Here is an 18678-nt window from a genome sequence, read left to right on the forward strand (position 1 = left end):
ATAATGGGTCATGAATTATTGAATCAGCAGTTCTTATTGTATTAATAAAATGTTTACCTGATTTATTTAAAATAGATTTAATTTTAGTCCCAAATTGCTTGGGATTCTTAAAGTCCGATGTGAGAGATTCTTTATAGTAGTTCGATTTAGCATTTCTTGTTTTGGTTTTACTCAGATTTCAAAGATGCCTGTATACTTCCCAATCGGCTATAGTTCTTGAATGACGATATATCGACCATGCTTTATCCCTTTCCCTAAAGAGACTGATGAGTTCAGAATTGATCCAAGGGAGATGTTGACCTTTGACCTTAACCGTTCTCACAGCTGCATGTTTGTTCATGACATCAGTGAGCTCTTTATGCAGAAAATCCCAAGCATCTTGTACAAAAGGTATTAGTTGAAATCTGTCCCATTTAAGGGCAACAACATCATTAATAAATAAATCAACATTCAATTTTTTATATTGTCTGATTTTGACTAGTTTTGGAGGTAGTTTAATTAATTTGATTTTCCATATAAATATATATATAATATAATATAATTTATATAATAAACAATTGAATGATCGCTGAAGCAATCCGACATGACACCAGCTTTTAAGATTCTGTCAGGGTGTGACACCAGTATCCAGTCAAGCAGAGATTGGGTTCTAAGAGTGATACGAGTTGGCTCATTAATTAGCTGTTTAACATTTAGAAAAGTATTTTCTCTCTATCAGATGATTTATCCAACCAATTTTTGTTGAAATCACCAAGCAAGATTATTTCATTTCCGCAGGAAATGGAGTTGATAGTGTCAATGATATGGTTAAAAGACTCTGCAGGTGAAGAAGGTGGCCTATAGATGCTACCAATAGTTAAGCATTTATTTTCATGAAAAATTATTTTAAGAAAAATGCATTCAAAATGTAGAGGCTCTATAGAAGTAGCAATTAGCTCAGTCACAAGGTCAGAGGAGACATAAATAGCCACACCTCCACCCCTGCTGCATCTATCAGATCTGTAAAGCAATAATATGTGATTTGTAGTTCACCTGGTCAAGTTTCAGAGAGTGTGATGATTTTAGGTTTATGTAGAACAACCCATATCCGAAGTAAATCAATTTTAGGCAATAGACTCCTGATATTCAAATGAATGATTTGTATACCCTTTCATTCATCCAGTCTGGAATGAATAGCAAATAATGTTCCTGTCACTTGTTACGTATACATCGAATTCATGATTGTAAAGATTGCTAGATTCAACCATTAATGTAAAACAGACATACAAAACATTCAAACACAAAAAGAAAAATACAGAAAAACACAAAACAACCTTTAAGAAGGCCCAGCAGCCCTGGACACCAAATCCCAGAGCATTACCATGAGTAAACTTAAACATAATAGATAATTACACAGAGCTCAGTCTGCATTACAAAGAGGATAAAGAAGTCATAGCTCAAAGAAATTCATCCAGAAATAGTTTTCTTAAACCAGTATTCACCTCCATTAAAAAGTTGGTGGCCCACTAGAAAATTGACACCTTGATTTGTTAACTTACCACCCTTCCCATTATTCTTTGCGAAAACGGGTCGAATAAGGAATCTTACGGAATACTTGATATTATTTCTCTAATGAGGACACTTCAATCCAATGTAGTCTACATTTAGCTCGGATTAGATAGGGTGACCAGATGTCCCGCTTTGCGCGGGACTGCACAGCATTTTCACGATTTTTGGTGAGTCCTGCAAATTGAGACGATGTCCCGCATATTTCCTTTTGATTGGCTAAAACGCTTTTCTTTAAAATCAGATTTATCCAATGGCTGTTGAGAAAGCAGTGAAGGATATCATCACGGGGGTGTTTGCTGTCAATCAAACTGTAACACACGGCGGGTGCTGGTCAAGTGTTAACCAATGAGAGTAACTCACTCACACACACCCCTCCGCCAAACAACAACAACAACGAAAGTCAGTCAATAACGCAGGCGAGGCAGCAGGTTATGGAAAATGGAGGAAACTGAAACTACAGTTAAGGAGAAAAGAAGATGCACATACAACAAAGACTGGGAAGACACTTACCCGTGGGTGAAGCCAGTGCAGGGCGACTCTCAGAGGGAGTTTTTTGCAATCTTTGCAAGAGTAATTTTTCAATTTCACATGGCGGTGAATACGACGTCAAATGACACCGAGAATGCGATTCTCACAAGAAACGTGTCGCTCAAAAAGAGACATCCCACTCTATGGAGACATTCCTTCTCAAACCAAAAAATGTTGGCCACTCAGACAAGGTAACAGCAGCAGAAATAACCAGTGTTTTACCATACAGTGCAACACTCCCAATCATACCGGTCAAATGACTGGTAACAAGCTAGCGCCGACCATTTTTCCAGACTCTGAGATAATAAAGAAAATGTCATGTGGTCATACAAAAGCAGCGTCCATAATAACAGATGTGCTTGCCCCTGCCTCTGTGGAGAGTTGTTTGACAGAGTTAAAGACACCAGTGGTTAGGTGACAAAATAGCCCACACACTGTGATGGACAAAACTGAAAGCTATTTTATTTTATGTATTATTATGTTTTTGTTCCCTCCTGGACCGTTTTCATTTGTACTTATGGTTTTATTTGATCTATTAATTTATGTTGTGCCTACTTTTACAGGTAATACACTAGTTGAATTAGGAAGATGGCATTTCTAAACACTTGAAGTGAATAATGCCTGCTGCCTTGGTTAGCCTTAGTTACTATTCTTTATTAAGATACTAAATTATTACTGCATTTTGACCTCACTTTCTGTCATTGTTTATTGGATGCTGTTGAATAAACCAAATTAAACAGAGGGGGGGGGGGGGGGGGGGGCTGTTGAGAGGGTGTCCCACACAAACATACTCCTTGTCCCACATTTGGTTTGTTGGGACCTGGTCACCCTACTCGGATAGTTAGTCAATATGCCTTCAGTTTATAATAATTCCCATGTTTTGAGGACTTGCTGGATGTCTTTTGGCCCAGATTTAAAGCACACATAATCTATACAGTCAAAACCCCTGTTGTGTATCACATGTTTTTCAGTTTCTTCTCTGCTCTAGCTGCTAACTCATGGGCCTCGGTCATATGACAAGGACAGCTGCCTCTTCACTGCCCTGCTCTTGTCTCTACCCGCAGCGGTTGATCCAAAATAAAATAGTTCCAAAGAAGAATTTCATCCCATACCAAAATATTTATTTTTAAATATGTATTTAAAGGGAACACATTCCAATTAAATGAATACCCGTTTTCAGAACTTAACGTTTACGTGGTCTGGGAACGCGAGAAGTAAACCCTGCGAAGTAGACCCTCTGCAACGTCATGTTGTTATTGTATCCCTCCGCGGCAGTCGCACCAGGAAAACAGCTGAGACGAACTCTAAGCTAGTTAGCAACGTTTGTTTTTGTCGAGAGTGGCAGCGATTTGAGCAGTCTCTTTAGCAAACCGTTATCACGCGATTTAGGAGTGACTGACTTGTTGTCCGTCATCTCTTTCAACAATGAAGTTCCAGTACAAAGAAGAGCACCCCTTTGAGAAAAGGCGGTCCGAAGGCGAGAAAATAAGGAAGAAGTATCCGGACAGGGTACCTGTAAGTATGCTAACGTTAGCTCCCTTACGCGATATATATTGCAATGCTAATGCTAGTAAATTGTTAATGACATCTCTTGAACACAAATATAATCTTCCTATAGTCATATAGTCAGTAGTTAAGTTGTACCCACATCAAAATATGATTATCTTTCACCATAGTTGACTGCCACGTTAGTAAACAACAGTCACTCAGCTAACAAAGATAGAGGTGAACCAGCGGCCGCACCTAGCAGGCCAGCTAGTGATAGCTTGTGTAATCCTTCCGTGTATGTATTTATTTAAAAGATAACATTACAAAACCATAAGTAATATTACCCAACAGATGTTATAATGGTCGTATGGGTAATACACTGTAAGGCGTTGATACTGATCGTAGATTGAACGCGTAACTGGGTGTCGTTTTAGGCTGTATGTTGAAACAGCAGTGCACCTTAAAATAGTATGCGTCAACACACAGGATACTTGTTTACGTCGCCCTGGCGCTTCGTTATAGGTGATTTAGTCCACCAAAAATATTAGCTTTTTGCCACTCAAACTGAACCAACTATAATATCAGTATATTAAGGTGTTTCTCTAATGTATGACGAGCTTGGTGTGTTTTTTCTAGAGCAATCCAGTTTCATTTTAGAGCTCTTATCAGTCATGGAAGTAACAAAAATGGTGTATCCTGTCTAATTATTGAGTAGAACTACAATTATTTTTCTCAAGTAATGCCTACCTTGTTTTGTCTGATCAATAGTTCAAAACTCAAAGATATATATTTTGTTGGTCATAAAGGACAAAATAATCTGAAGATTTTTACATTTGACAACCTGGGACCAAAATATTTTCTTGAAGAAATGCATGTAATAGTTAATGATTATTATTATTATTAATTATGGTTGCTGGTTTCCTTTCTGGCCATTAACCAATCGTGGCGTGTCACTGACGGTGTGTGGGAAGGTAGCATTCAGGTAGTACTCCTATTTTTAGACTAAACAGAGGAACCTTTAAGTAGTTTAATTTTTGTGCGCCGACAGTATTAAATCAGAAGACTGATTTGTACACATACAAATATACTAACTAACACATTACTGGGCTCCAGATACTGTTACAATTAAACGCCTTATCTTGGTAAAGAATATTTCCGTCCTTGCTTATCAGCCAATGTTGTTGGTTTCAGATCACTTTTCTTTGAAAGGTGGAAGTACTTCTCCTTTTATTTACATACATAGAGTTTCTTCAGTGGAAAATGTACTAGATTAATTCGCTGAGGACATGTGCTATGGTTATTTGTTCAGGTAATTGTGGAGAAAGCCCCCAAAGCCAGAATAGGAGATCTGGACAAGAAGAAATACCTTGTCCCCTCCGACCTGACAGGTAAATATATTTTTTAAGTGCAAAGATACTGGACAACTTCTATAAAACACATGTACGACAATAAATAAAATCTTCTTTTTTTAACAGTGGGCCAGTTTTACTTCCTCATCCGAAAAAGAATCCACTTGCGGGCCGAGGACGCACTCTTCTTCTTTGTAAACAACGTCATTCCACCCACCTCAGCTACCATGGGACTGTTGTACCAGGCAAGACTCATTTTCTACCTCACTGACCATGTCGTTATCCATGTATTGTGTCATATTGAGATCTTATGTTTTCTTTCTATTTCTCAGGAGCACCATGAAGAGGACTTTTTCCTCTACATTGCCTACAGTGATGAGAGTGTGTACGGGAGCAGCCAAAGGGAAATCTGATCCCACTACCATCCCCCCCCAACCACTACCCACCTTTCGGAGACCTCCACCATGCATTCATTTAAATATTAAATCCAGCCGAGGAGCAGCTTGGAGTTCCCAGAGTAAAAATATGTCAAAGCACTTTCACTACCCATACAATAGCCCTCTCCCACCCATAATATGTCTCTATTATTCTGCAGTCTGAATTGTATTTGCCTCCACTTTTCTTTTCACTTGCGACATGAGGGAAGTGGTCTCGTGGCCAGTTGTTTTCTAGTGTCGTAATTGAGCAGGAATAACAAAGTAATGTTAGAACTAAGCCGTAAATATAGTTACCCCGGGGTTAAGGGAAGAAAGACATAGTAAGTGAGTTCAAATCAGATCTTGTTGACATTATTGTTTGTCTAATCTGCGTGCTTGCAGGATTATATAAAGTGTGTTTTGAGTTTAGGTTAGGAAATTAATTGCATCTACCAGGTGAAGGTAGGTGATTTTGTCTCGGGCAAAGTAAAGGATAACTGTTTTGCAGCAGTTATTTTCCTAAAAAAAACTGAAGTTTTTGGGAATTTAGTGGGCCGCCCCACATCTGACCTTAGCAAGGAGTGTAATATAATTCAGACTAAACAATCATCCTCTGCTTTAGGTGGTAAGACTATTTTGACTGCTACTATGATTATTGTTGTTGTTATTGTTTCTTTAGATGGCTTAATTTCTAAAAGGTATTGTAAAGCTGAGTGCAATTTTCTCTTTTTTTAAGTTTATCTCCTTTTTTTTTAAAGAAAAAAAATAGATTTGAACTCTGTATACAGCTGCATTACTGGCTCTTTCTCTCCATGATTAAATGTGATTAAAAGTTACTTGTCTTTATTAGTTATTGTATTTATCATGTTGGTTACAGGGTTATTAATTTAAAGAAAACTATAGTTTTTCTTGTGTGAACCTTAGTGCAAAGTTGTTGATTGATGGACTGAAGAACACTGTAAACATGAACAACCCAGAATCTTGATAAAGTTTAGCCTTTGTTACTGTATTTGCATTAGTTGCCTATTATCCCGTATTACGGTTGCTAAAAAAAATGATGAGCCTTACAACATTGAGAAATAACTATATAACAAATATTTACATGTAAAATCCAGAGGCTAAAGTATGACTAGTAAAATGAACAGGATGCAGTATGTCCTAAATCTAATACAGTTTATATTAAAGTTAATTTTCCTGACACTTTTACCCCAATGGGACTTACTATAAGTGCAATTAACCATAAAGAACAAACTCGGAACAAGAAGAAAAGTACAGACGTTCAAATCCAATATGCAAAGCCGTTGTAAGTGCTGGTGCAATAGTTACGAATTGGCTACGTAGCCTATGCTAATGTATCATAGGTGGCTTTATGGCTTTAAAGTAAACTAGCCTACTGATGTTATCATGGTCATGTGTTATTGTCTAACCGGCATACTAAACAAATGAACAGAGAAAAACAAATCGTATTCCTCTGCTTCACCGAGTGTTCTTTGGAAAGAAACAAACAACTGTAAGAGAACCATGTACAAATCACTTGTGTTAAATGCCAGAACCCCTGGGTGACGAAGGGGAACGTTATTATATTTTTGGGCATGTAACGAAATATTTCAGCAAATGAGACGAATAGAGATCAAAGATTGTACATAATGTTCTTTGGGAGAGACTTCAAATAGAAAATACGCCCTTATATGTCTCACAACGTCTCTGTGGCGCAATTGGTTAGCGCGTTCGGCTGTTAACCGAAAGGTTGGTGGTTCAAGCCCACCCAGGGACGAACTTTATTTATTTTCAAGTGGTGTTTGAAAAAATGACGTAATTTAAAAGGAAAATCTGTTTGGGATACCAATATATATTTTATATTTGATAACATTGTAATATCAATATCGGTCTTTCAGGTTTATATGTACAGTCCATGTTTTACACCAATTTTGTGTTTTGTTTTTATTGTGAAAAAGATCCATTACACGTAAATGGGGTTCAAATGAGACTTAGTTTCATAGGTATGTATCCATGGTAGTATACAGGATGATGACTGTCTTTGACGTGTTTATTTTTGAATATTTAGACCAGATTGTGTCTTGGGGATCTGAGAAAACAAGGAGAAACTACAAAACCCAGAATGCAATTCGTTGGGACAAACCGGATGTGTTGCTTGGCACCGGAAGCGCAATCACCCGGGCTGAAGGCTGAACGCCTCTACGACTGTTTATATTTTTGATGAATTACGTTTGTTCAACTGACACAATCACAGTGGACTTGCATTCAATTTAAAACCGCACGACGGTTAGGTTTTTACCAAACGACCCAGAAAAGCAACAAAAGTAAGATTTGTATTGTATTTCATTACTCCGCCGAAAATAAGCCATACATGCTTAGCCGCTAGCTAACTCAGATTAAAGTCTGCTCTTGGGCATGTTGGAAAATAAAACAATTGATGCCGCTTTACACATATTCGCTAGAGATATGTTCGTACTTAACTATACATGCTCGGGGATTCATTATAAATAGATATACTGTCGTTTAGCAGTCAAAGCTTCCACTGCTAACTTAGCTGTTAGCCCAATAGCAGCAAGGCCTTCCCCAGTGGTATTTCCTGTGATAGATAGCATACATGTTTTTTTCTCTTAAACTTTATTAATCAAGAGTAATTTACAAACCTTAAAGGCACATATTTGCAGTCAATGACATTGAAAATGAAAGTGCAAATACATTATAGATAACATATAATAAACAGTTTACAAAAATAGAAATTACATAACAAAAGCAATCATTCACAACATAGTATTCAGAGTAAGGGTCTATTCAAGTCAAATAATAAGAAAAGTTCCTGGGCGTTTCTTTCCTTTTATGTAATGACATTTTATTAAAAAAGTTCTTTATTACATCGAGTGAGGTTGGGCTTAACTTTAAGATGTTTGCATTTATGTATAGATAGCATACATGATGGACTATGTTACATGCATGTATTATATGTTTTAATCTCTTTTACTCTAAAACTGAACATTGTATCTACACCAGCTGGCCCCTCCTCTACCTGTCACCATGCCTGCCCTTTTGGAGAGACCGAAGCTTTCCAACGCGATGGCCCGAGCCCTCCACAAACACATCATGAGGGAGAGAGAGCGCAAGAGACAAGGTACGTGCCCCTGTGTTTAACACTACACTAACCACGCAAACACTGTCACAACTGCAGAGGTACTAACCTGTACTTCTCACTGCATATATTACATTTCACTTTAGTCAATATGAATGTGTTTCCTGACTTATTATTTGCCATTTAGTCTGTTTTCCTTCCCCAGCATCTACTCACTATTCCCGTAAATATGCAAATCTCTCTACTCACTCAAAAATATTATGATAACATTATACTTTGTGATAAGTTTTATTGATGTCTGTCTTTTTGCAATACTGCAGGCGACCTCACAACTTAAAATATTTACTCTGGGATATTAGGAATCCATAAAAGCAATAAGCTAATATATATTGAAATGACTACACATAATGTTAAATGCAAGTTCGCATAATTGGTGCACTTAACATTAGAAACCCATTTCAGCACAGGGCAATACTAAATGTGTTCACATGTAGACAGTTATTACCCTTTAAGGATAAGGACATTGGAAACAACATTCATCAAACATGTCTAGAAGTCAGTAAATTGGGTATTTTAGGGATTTGAATGTATTTTCACCATCCCTGAAACATGTGTGACCGTTTAGAGGAGGAAGAAGTGGACAAAATGATGGAGCAGAAGATGAAAGAAGAGGAGGAGAGGAAGAGGACGAAAGAAATAGAGGAGAGGATGTCTTTGGAGGAAACAAAAGAACAGGTTAGGAGATAAATATCATTTGCATTTTGGTTTGGAACAATTATATGCAACTTGTTAACTTGTACTCTGATCCCCAAACTCGCTCTCAGGTCATGAAGATGGGGGAGAAGCTGCAGGGACTCCAGGAGGAGAAACACCAGCTCTTCTTACAGCTGAAGAAAGTGCTTCATGAAGAGGAAAAGAGGCGCAGAAAGGAGCAGAGGTAGTAAGGATGACGCAGCTTTTCAGTACTTTTCGTACATAACGGTATGACAGAATTCGGTTAATAAACTAAGCGTTTAGCTGAAGTATTTTTGGTATTCATTTGCATTTTTGTTCTTTTCCAGTGACATTACAACATTGACATCGGCGAGCTACCAGACCAGCCTGCCCATGCACTCAGGGCAGCACCTTCTCAGCATTCAGGGTACGGCTATGCCTCTGGGATATCTGGAGAATTCTCTTTCTCACAATGTATGTATAACTCAACTGATCCTTCTCTTTGCCTCTCTCAGGCAGTCCAGTCAGCCACAGTCGACCTGGTGCACTTCTTGGAGAACGCAGTAAACAGCTGTTCCCTGCTGCTGTGATTCCAGTGAGTAAAGGGGCGTTTAACTCAAAGAACTGATGTCTTTCCAAAAATAATATCCATACATATTTGTTTTGTATCTATCTAAAATATCGTGCCAAAGATATATCTCCATAAGAGTAATGTCTGATCTATAGATTGCTGGTGATATTTAGCTACTTTATTTAGGGCATCGATATTGTAGTGTTGACAATTGATGCTCACCATATATTCACACCATGAGAATGTTACAGATAAACATCAGGAATATTGTAATTGGCTAAGGGGTTGAAAGGTAAATAATGGAAAATCTGATCAATTTAGAAAAATACTTGCATACATACCTTATTTTAAAAACAGGTTAAGACAACACTTACTATACGACAATATTCCACATAGACGATACGAGTCTCATATCACAATATCAATATAATATTGATAAATTGCCCATGCCCATTTAATCCTCTGTATTTAGAAATGTCTCAGATTTTCCCTGATTTATGTTTTTTTTATTTTTTAAATGTGCTTAAGGAGAAGGATATTCAGACTCCAGTCTTGCCTATAACACAGTGTAACCCTGCTCTTCCTCCTGTTAGGCTCGTCACTATCAGACCCCCGGCTTCGGCTCTAGTCCAGCAGAGCACGGACAGTTCAGCGGGAGCCAGGGGGTCCACGAGCCCTACGGGGTGTCTCAGGCCCAGCACCCCTCCACCTACGCCGCTGGACCATCAGTACCTGTCAGTTTCGCCAGCAGCTCCCAGATCAGAGGTAAAGGACACGTGTCTGTCTATAAGGGGCAGAGAGCCCAAATGATGGGTAATGTAAGAAATAGTGTGCCAACTGAATTTCTGTAGTATATTACATACACACTGCTTCTCATTTTCTGCTCACATGTGCTATTTTGGACGCTTTTCATACCAAATAAAAGTGATACATGTGGGTTTTATTTCATATTTATTAAACGTAACACTAGACTGTTGTCGAAAACAACCACTGTTAGATTCATTGGTTTATTGAGCAGTCTGTAATATTATTGCAGATGAATGATCATCACTTCCGGAGAGGGGACAGTTGCCTGTGGGATTTTAAAGAACAACGTAGTGTACTTATATTAGGGGAGTATCCAAATTCAGCCACGGCATCTTTCTAAAAAGCAAGATATTCTCAGGTTATTTTTATTCCGAAGTTTAATAGTCTTTTATTCAGCTTTACTTTGGATGTTCAGATCCATCATTTGAACCATAAAAGTATGCTGTAATGATCGCTATGAGAAAAAGTTGCTTTTGTTCTCCCAGGTGCGTCTGCGTTTCAGGCCATGCAGTACCTCCCCCACCAGCAGACTGGATACCCCGTCCACAGTCACTTCACCTCCCAGCCTGGTCAGTTCCTCGGTTACAGCACTTATTACTATAAATAACAGTCAATAAATAGAACGTATTGTAATCAACCTGGCGTCTGTATTTGATGTAAATGATTGTTGGATAACAAACGGTGTTTCTCATGCAGGGTACATTCCTGGAGCAGGGATCCCCCTCCAGAAGCAGCTGGAACATGCCAACCAACAGTCCGGCTTTACCGATGCAGTAAGAAATGACATATCAAATTGACTCCTTCAAATCATAGTATTATTATTCGTAAGTATCAGACTGAACATCAAAATACAACGTTTGGTGTGACATAATTGAAGCAGCTAGCATAGACTTCATGACCTGCTCTGTGCTTCAGACCCTTTCTTCCTCCTCTGATTACACTTCTGCTCCTCTGTTCTGTCTCGTTGATGTTCTCACAGGGCGCTCTGAGGCCCATGCACCCACCCACCATGCACCCGTCAGCTCCTGGACTCCTGCCCACCCCCTCCATGGGGGTCCAGATCCCCACTGCAAAGGTGAAGGCTCAAAACGCCCACACACACACATGACTCTTTTTTATTCATTTTCATCACTTTCTCTGTTAACACTATCAGAAGCTTTTCCACGTGTGCCACCCTGAGGCCTTATTTAAATGAGCCACGTTATGCTTTGTTCTCCCTTTTCTGTTGTGTGTTACATAGGTTTTCGTGCATGTAAATGGTCTGCAAAGGCTAAAATTCCCTCTAGTGGGAAAAACAATTATTATTATTGTATTAAAATTTGACCAATCATCACAAAGCTGGTTTAGCGAACTAATCAGAGTGGACTGGGCTCTGGTTTCAGACAGAGGGGGACAAAAGGCAGTAGTAGAAAATGAATGAGCTTATTGAACACTAACGCATGTTAACATGTCACAGTAGAGACACAAAATAAAAATATGAACCTGAACATTAGCATAATATGGCTGTGTACATTTCATTTAGCTGGGTCTTTTATCAAGAGGAACATGCATTCATACCAGAGAGAAAACTGATAGTAATGTATTGTCTTACAAAGGGGCCTGGTTACCTTTAAATCTTACTTAGAAATGACTTGTTTTAGATAAATGACTCCTCCACCCCTTCATTCTCTTAATATCCACTTTTCTATACTGTCATTATGTGTTTCTACTTCATCAGCTGTTACACAATATGCCCCTTCCTGTCTCCCCCCCAGGCCTCGTTCCAGAGCTCTCCCCAGGGCGCCCCTCGCCACGGCTTCCTCCCCCACAGCCAGGGCGGGCAGAGATTCTACCACCACGGGAAGTAACCCCCCTTCATCACCTCCACTTCACTCAAGAGAACCCTTTGCTTGATTTCAGCAGAAAAAGTCATTATTGTGCCATCTGATTTTATATCCTGTACAGTTTGTTTTTTGGACTTTCCTAATGTGATCTGCTGATAACATGCTTCTGTAACCTTTTTTCAATTCAACTCAATTTGTAAAATAATTTGATATATTAAATACACTGTACAGCAGGTGCGATTGTGCTCATGTGCACTAAAATGTTAATATCTTCTCGAAACAGAGCTTATTCTTTGTATACTAATATTCATTATTATCAGTGGAGGATTCAGTGTTTGCGCAGCGGCTTTAGAGAGGAAGAATATGTGGATTAAATCAACATGTTTCCGCTGAAAATCACGCTCACACTGATGAAGACCACTGAAACTGAAAGACTCTATTTCACTGTGTTGCTGACTCCTTGATCACATTAGATCAATTGTGTTTAGTTACCGCAAATGAAATTCAAATGACTTTTCTGACTAAACAATGGAGCTTTCCCGTGTTTTCCTCTTCTGCAGAAGTCGGCTGTTTTAACACTTTTGAGGTTGCTAAATAAAAACTATAAGCAAGTGCAACTGTTTCCTCTTTTATTTTAGACATTTTTCACAGTTTGGCTTTGCTGTATGAACACAAAGAAAAAGGATACCAAACTGCCACGAGTTATCTTCTCCTGACGCAGGACAAATTAAATCTGACTCACTTTCAGCTAAAGGGGCTTTGAAAGACTTTGAAACAGTTGGCAATTTGTTCTTGTTGCTCGGTTTCTTTCTTTTGGAGACAAAGAGACTGAACCAGTGCCATGTAGGTATGGACTCATGTCAGGGGATGAACTAAACAGCAGGAGGTCCCTACAGAAAATATGTACTGTATGGCAGCCACTGAACAAGCCTTAAAGGTCCCATGTCATGCTTTTCTGGTTATTACCCGTCCCCTTGTGTGTTATGTAGCTTTTTAAGCATGTAACGGTCTGCAGAGTCACAAACCCTCAAAGTACACCCTGTAGCGAGTAAAACTCTAACACAGAAAAAGACCTGCCCCAGAACGCCTCGTTGGAGATTTCTCTTTTTCCATTTTTTTCTTCACGGGTATATGACGTATTTGGGTATAGTGACGTTACGTCCGCGGAGCCGTTACGTTAAACACACTCAATCTTTTCTCAGCTGCAGCTCTGGGGATTTCAGCCTGGGACGCGGCGAGGCTGTGGGTGTGTGTCTCGCTTTCTCGCAGGCGGCCACTGTGCTCACAGGGGGGGAGCAGGAGCTCCAACAAGCCGTTTAGGACAGAGAGAGAATACACATACATATACAGAGATGCTGTATGAGAAACCAATGTGAGTTTGGAAAATTGCACAATGTAAATCTATTCTAGTAGACCTCAACAATGGAATTATGATCAGTAGAAAATGGCCATTGTTAGGGAAATAATTGTCCTAGACATAGATATGACGTGCATGACCAACCCTGACGTCTGTTATCTCCTTTAAGGAGATAGGCTGCTTCAGCCATAATGTTGTTGTTCCCATTCCATGACCGGGCAAACCTAGGTCACAGATGGTTTATTGTTGTGGGTACACTGGGACACTTCCTTCTCTGTGTTTGTGGACTCCAAGGTGTGAAATCTTCGAGGCCGTGGCCCCGTCTCAGGTCGGTTAAATTAAATCCTTGCTTCCCTCACTTGCGTCGTTTCCCTGTGTTTAGTCCCTCCCTCCAGGGAAGCATGGATGGACGCAAGGAAACCACGAGAAGCAGGGAAATTAGTTTTAAGAGCAATGGGACGTCCTTTCCTCCGGAGCGTCACGTGAAGCGACGTCCGTTTGTGATGACGCTGCACAGCTGATCGTCTGACAGCAGCTCTGTCCCCGTTATTTTCACAAACACCCCCGCCACACATTTACTGACACAAACATTTGTATCATCTGTTGTAGACCCCAATAAATAAAATCAAATAAGAACTCATTCTCAAAAAGATAAACGCCATTCTTAAAATGTATAAACGAACAATAGTTTGATTAATATTGATTAGAGTGCACAATAGAAATAAAATAATTGAGAGAAGAAAAAGAGATATATTATCTATCAAAACCCAGTTAGATTAACATTAATTGGATTGCACACTGTGTGTGTTTATTTGGATATGTAGCACATTAACATTTTAATAGCACTTAATGACTGACTGAATGGAAATGACAATAAATGAAAATATAAAACGAAAAAAGCGATCATGAAAATGTTTCCAATAAATGAATAAAATGATTTTTGACCACTTTGTTGTTCAGATATATCACATATTTGTAACTAAATGATACATGAATTGAAACAAAACACGGTATAAACTGAGGAGTGACTCTCGTGAGTTTCATTTATTTTTTCTTCACTCCGCTGGGATACTGCTCTCATGGTCAAGAAGCATGAGATCAGTGCATGCACTGCATCGTCCAATCAGTGAGCGATAAAAAGTAAGGGGGCGGGGCGAGTGTCTGAGGATTTCATCGGAGGATGGTCTGGTGGTTCCTCGCATAGATATCATAGCCTGTATATATAAAGCCCAGCATTCCAAGTATTTTATCCTGAGACAGGGAAAGTCCTGAAACATAGGCTGCTAAAATGTATCACAAAGAGTAGTGCAGATAGTCAGACTCAGACAAATCATAATATGGATTTTGACACTTATGGAGAAACTATTCCCACAGCACCAGCAGGGACAAAAATGGTGAACCAGAATCAGAGAGAGCCTAATGTGGGTGTACAGTCAGTCCTAGTGAGGAGAATATTGAGGCTAGTCAGATCCAGACAGATGGTACTCAAATGCCCCTTTCACACCAGCGCTTTTTAAGCTCCGGCTCGGAGCTGGAGCCTGAAAAGTGCCGGTTTTTCCTGTTCACACCGCAGCGGCGCCGGCTCTTAGCTCCGGAATCCGGTTCACTTCCAGCTCCAAAAAAATTGTCGGTCGAGGCAAGAGCTTCGGAGCTAAGAGGTGGCGTCGCTTACGTCGAGGCGTGCAGGAAACTAAACCCACCTCCCCTGAACATGGGTCGACTGTCATGCCTGCCTACAAGCAGTAGTGCTTATAAACACACTTTATAAAGTCAGGCAACACTAACCAGGCTTCGTGTGATTCTGTTTATTTGTACCTTACTTTGACCATCTGTTATTGATCATTGTGGAGAGAGGCAGACGTGTTGTTTTGTATTATAGCAGCTATCGGATGGAATCAATACATGGGCTGCACAGGTTGTCGTGTCCGACTATCACAAGTAGAATCATAATGAAAATACGCCGGTAAAATGTGCCTGTAGAAAACGGTTTATGCCACAATAGGATAGCAATAGCAAGTAGTCAGTTTAGCTTCGGTTGCTATGCTAACATCACCCATTTTATACCAGAGAAACTTTCATAACAGCGTTGTGATGCCAAACAGCGTCACTTCAGACTGACACACATTCACTTAGGCAAAGGGGAACTGGGGATATGTATCAGCTGCTTGTGTGAGTCGGACAGTGAATACTTTAGAGCGGCCGCTGCAGTGTGAGCTAACCGGGAGCTGACGGGAGAATAAACTCCCGTGGAAAAGCAGCCAACACTGCAGCGGTCGGTAAATGCTGCAGAAACACATTAATAAACAATGAACCACGGCACTCTGGAGCAAAGTATAAGGTTGGAGAAGTCGTTATTCAATTTATTCTGGCTTCGTGTGATTCAAAGCAACACGATCATCGACCCGACGCAGTTCCCCGTTGTTGTGAGCGCCGTAATGCCGTTGGGGAGCAAATCAGCGATGTAAACGGTGACGTCATGACGCAGCAGCGGCAGCACCAGTCGGGTGCTGGGCGGTGTGAACAGAGCGGGAGCAGAAAATGGAAACCGGAGCTGAACCAGAAAAGCTCTAGCTCGGAGCTAGAAAGGGAAAAGCGCTGGTGTGAAAGCCGCAAAAGAGAACAGGGAGAGAGTGCACGACGCTATCCCACTAGACAAAGAAACGCTCCAGAATATTTAATGGAGTATCAGTGTAAGGCTGATTGTAATGATGAAGGTGAAAATGTAGATTATTTCTACAGGGTTGCTTGTGACGTACCCAAAACATACATGCAGGCTGTAGGCTCTAAGAAATCAAAAATGTGGGCTGATGCAATGAAAGAGGAGATAAACTCTAACAGAGAATGAGACCTTCAGTCTGACCACACTGCCAAAGGGCAAGCAAGCAGTGGGAGGTCGTTGGGTATATGCAGTAAAGGAAAGCCCAGATGGATCTGAGACTTTTAAAGCCAGATATGTAGCTAAAGGCTATAGTCAAGTAGAGGGAATTGATTACAAGGAAACTTTTTCACCGACAGCAAATATGACTTCTGTACGTACATTGATGCAGGTGGCTATACAGGAGGATCTTATCCTACACCAAATGGATGTGAAGACAGCTTATCTCCATGCACCAATAGACTGCGAGTTATATATGGAACAGCCCGAAGGTTTTGAGGCAGAATCCAAAACAGGGGAACACTTAGTGTGCAAACTTAACAAGTCATTGTATGGTTTAAAGCAATCCGGGCGAAACTGGAACAAGTTACTGCATGATCATCTTACAGAGAATGGGTTTGTGCAAAATGATGCTGATCATACATACAGAAAAGAGTCTGAGAAAGAAAGAGTTATTCTGTTGATATGGGTAGATGACCTACTTATAGCGGCCAATAACAACGGCTCACTCAGTGATGTCAAAGAGATGTTGAAGAGGAAGTTTAAAATGAAAGATTTGGGTGAACTTAAACACTTCCTAGGTATCGACTTTACAGAGTGAGGGGGAGATCAAAATGAGCCAAAAGAGACACATAGCAAAGATGCTAGAAAGGTTTGGCATGTCAGAGTGCAAACCAAGGTCAACTCCATGCGAGCAAAAGTTACATTTTGACACTGAGGGTGAAGTTATCGATTCAACAGGATACAGAGAGATAGTAGGTAGCTTGATATACATTATGACATGTACTAGATCTGATCTGAGCTGGATTGTGAGTAAACTATCACAACACTTAGCAGAACCAAAACAACAACATTGGGCTGCAGCAAAACAACAGGTGTTGAGGTATCTAAAGGGTACAATAGACCAAGAGCTACATTACAAGAAAAGTGAGGAAAGCCTAAAGCTTGAGGGATACGGTGATGCTGATTGGGCAGCCGATCAAAGTGATAGGACCTGTGAGGCCGAGTACATGACATTAGCGGCTACTACTCAAGTGAGCATGTACCTTGTACAGTTATTAAAAGGGGTAGACCGTAATAGCCCACATGTACCAGTGAAGATATATGAGGATAACCAGGGAGCAATAGCTCTATCAAAAAACCCTGTATCCAGACAGAGAAGCAAGCATGTAGACATCAAATACCATTTTGTACGATCTGCATATGCTGAGGGGAAGATATCTATTACATATTGTCCTACTGCAGATATGGTAGCTGATGTCCTAACCAAGCCGTTGACAAAGGCACAATTTGACAAGTTCAAAGGGTATTTGTTTGGAGAGTAATGTAAATTGCAGGTATACAAATTGAACACTGCTCGAGAAGCTTTTGTTTTGTTTATTTGGATTCTGTGTACCACTGTAGAGAGTTATCAACATGTCTTTGAGTGGGAGTGTTGAGCATATTTGTATAATAACAAAGTCATGTTTCAGTTCATGTGTATGACATCAGAATGTGCCTGAAACGTGGTGATGCTAATCAACATCCGCAGTTACAACAAACGGCCCAGTACTCCAGGCCAAACTCTGAGCGATGTGGTCGTGTGTTTCTTCTGTCCGTTAGCATACTTAAAGCTACTTTGGTTGACTGCAAACGTGGAGACTTCTGCTGAATATAATGTCTCACGCAACAGTTCTGCAGTGGAGTTAATGTATTTTTCACGGGAGTGTTTTGTCACATTTACAACAGGAACTTAGCAATATTAGATATTAGCAGAGGTTGCTTAACGTTTTGCAGTTGAGTTAATGGTTTACAAATTAAATGAATAACAGTTAATATTACTAAGTGAGTAGTTGAGCTAAACATGTTCTTATGTTCTGTTTTACAGGTTCTTGTGAAGATGCAGTAGAAGTGCAAATACTGTGAGTTTGTATCTGAGAGAAGAGGCTACCTATTGAAACATTACAGGTTACAACATGGGAGCTACAGTCGAACTGTACCGTTTCCATGCTTACACCAAGAATGTTTGTGCACATTTAACTCAATCAATGCACTTAAAGTCCACTTGTGTACGATTCACCAGAAAGCCCAGTATGCACAACAATGTGAAACTGCCCAAGTAACCTTAC

At 39.9% G+C, this 18678-nt stretch overlaps 2 protein-coding genes and 1 non-coding gene across 10 annotated transcripts; all 3 read left to right on the plus strand.

The window, feature by feature from the left end:
- The first annotated feature begins 3316 nt into the window (after window positions 1-3316).
- Window positions 3317-6165, plus strand: LOC117552751 (gamma-aminobutyric acid receptor-associated protein). The gene is made up of 4 exons (XM_034226359.1): window positions 3317-3591; window positions 4874-4952; window positions 5040-5158; window positions 5246-6165. Exons 1-4 carry the CDS (start codon window positions 3502-3504, stop codon window positions 5324-5326), a joined length of 369 nt encoding a protein of 122 aa, XP_034082250.1. The 5' UTR covers window positions 3317-3501; the 3' UTR covers window positions 5327-6165.
- Window positions 6166-7029: 864 nt separating this feature from the next.
- trnan-guu lies at window positions 7030-7103 on the plus strand. Its single transcript has one exon. It is a non-coding gene; the product is annotated as a tRNA-Asn (tRNA).
- Window positions 7104-7470: 367 nt separating this feature from the next.
- gps2 (G protein pathway suppressor 2) lies at window positions 7471-12951 on the plus strand. Of its 8 annotated transcripts, none has more exons than XR_004570026.1 (12): window positions 7471-7650; window positions 8348-8465; window positions 8611-8646; window positions 9049-9158; window positions 9248-9363; window positions 9485-9564; window positions 9653-9732; window positions 10302-10473; window positions 11001-11084; window positions 11212-11339; window positions 11483-11590; window positions 12270-12951. XR_004570026.1 is itself a non-coding variant. In XM_034226396.1 (12 exons), exons 2-12 carry the CDS (start codon window positions 8372-8374, stop codon window positions 12360-12362), a joined length of 1050 nt encoding a protein of 349 aa, XP_034082287.1. In that variant the 5' UTR covers window positions 7471-7655; window positions 8348-8371; the 3' UTR covers window positions 12363-12951. The 8 variants fall into 8 exon arrangements, 6 of the variants coding, with proteins under 6 accessions (XP_034082287.1, XP_034082286.1, XP_034082289.1 ...); XR_004570025.1 differs by having other exon boundaries at window positions 11495-11590; XM_034226396.1 differs by having other exon boundaries at window positions 7471-7655; window positions 11212-11288.
- Window positions 12952-18678: the final 5727 nt, after the last annotated feature.

Source organism: Gymnodraco acuticeps, unplaced genomic scaffold (genome assembly GCF_902827175.1).
Source record: "Gymnodraco acuticeps unplaced genomic scaffold, fGymAcu1.1, whole genome shotgun sequence".
Lineage (NCBI taxonomy): Eukaryota > Metazoa > Chordata > Actinopteri > Perciformes > Bathydraconidae > Gymnodraco > Gymnodraco acuticeps.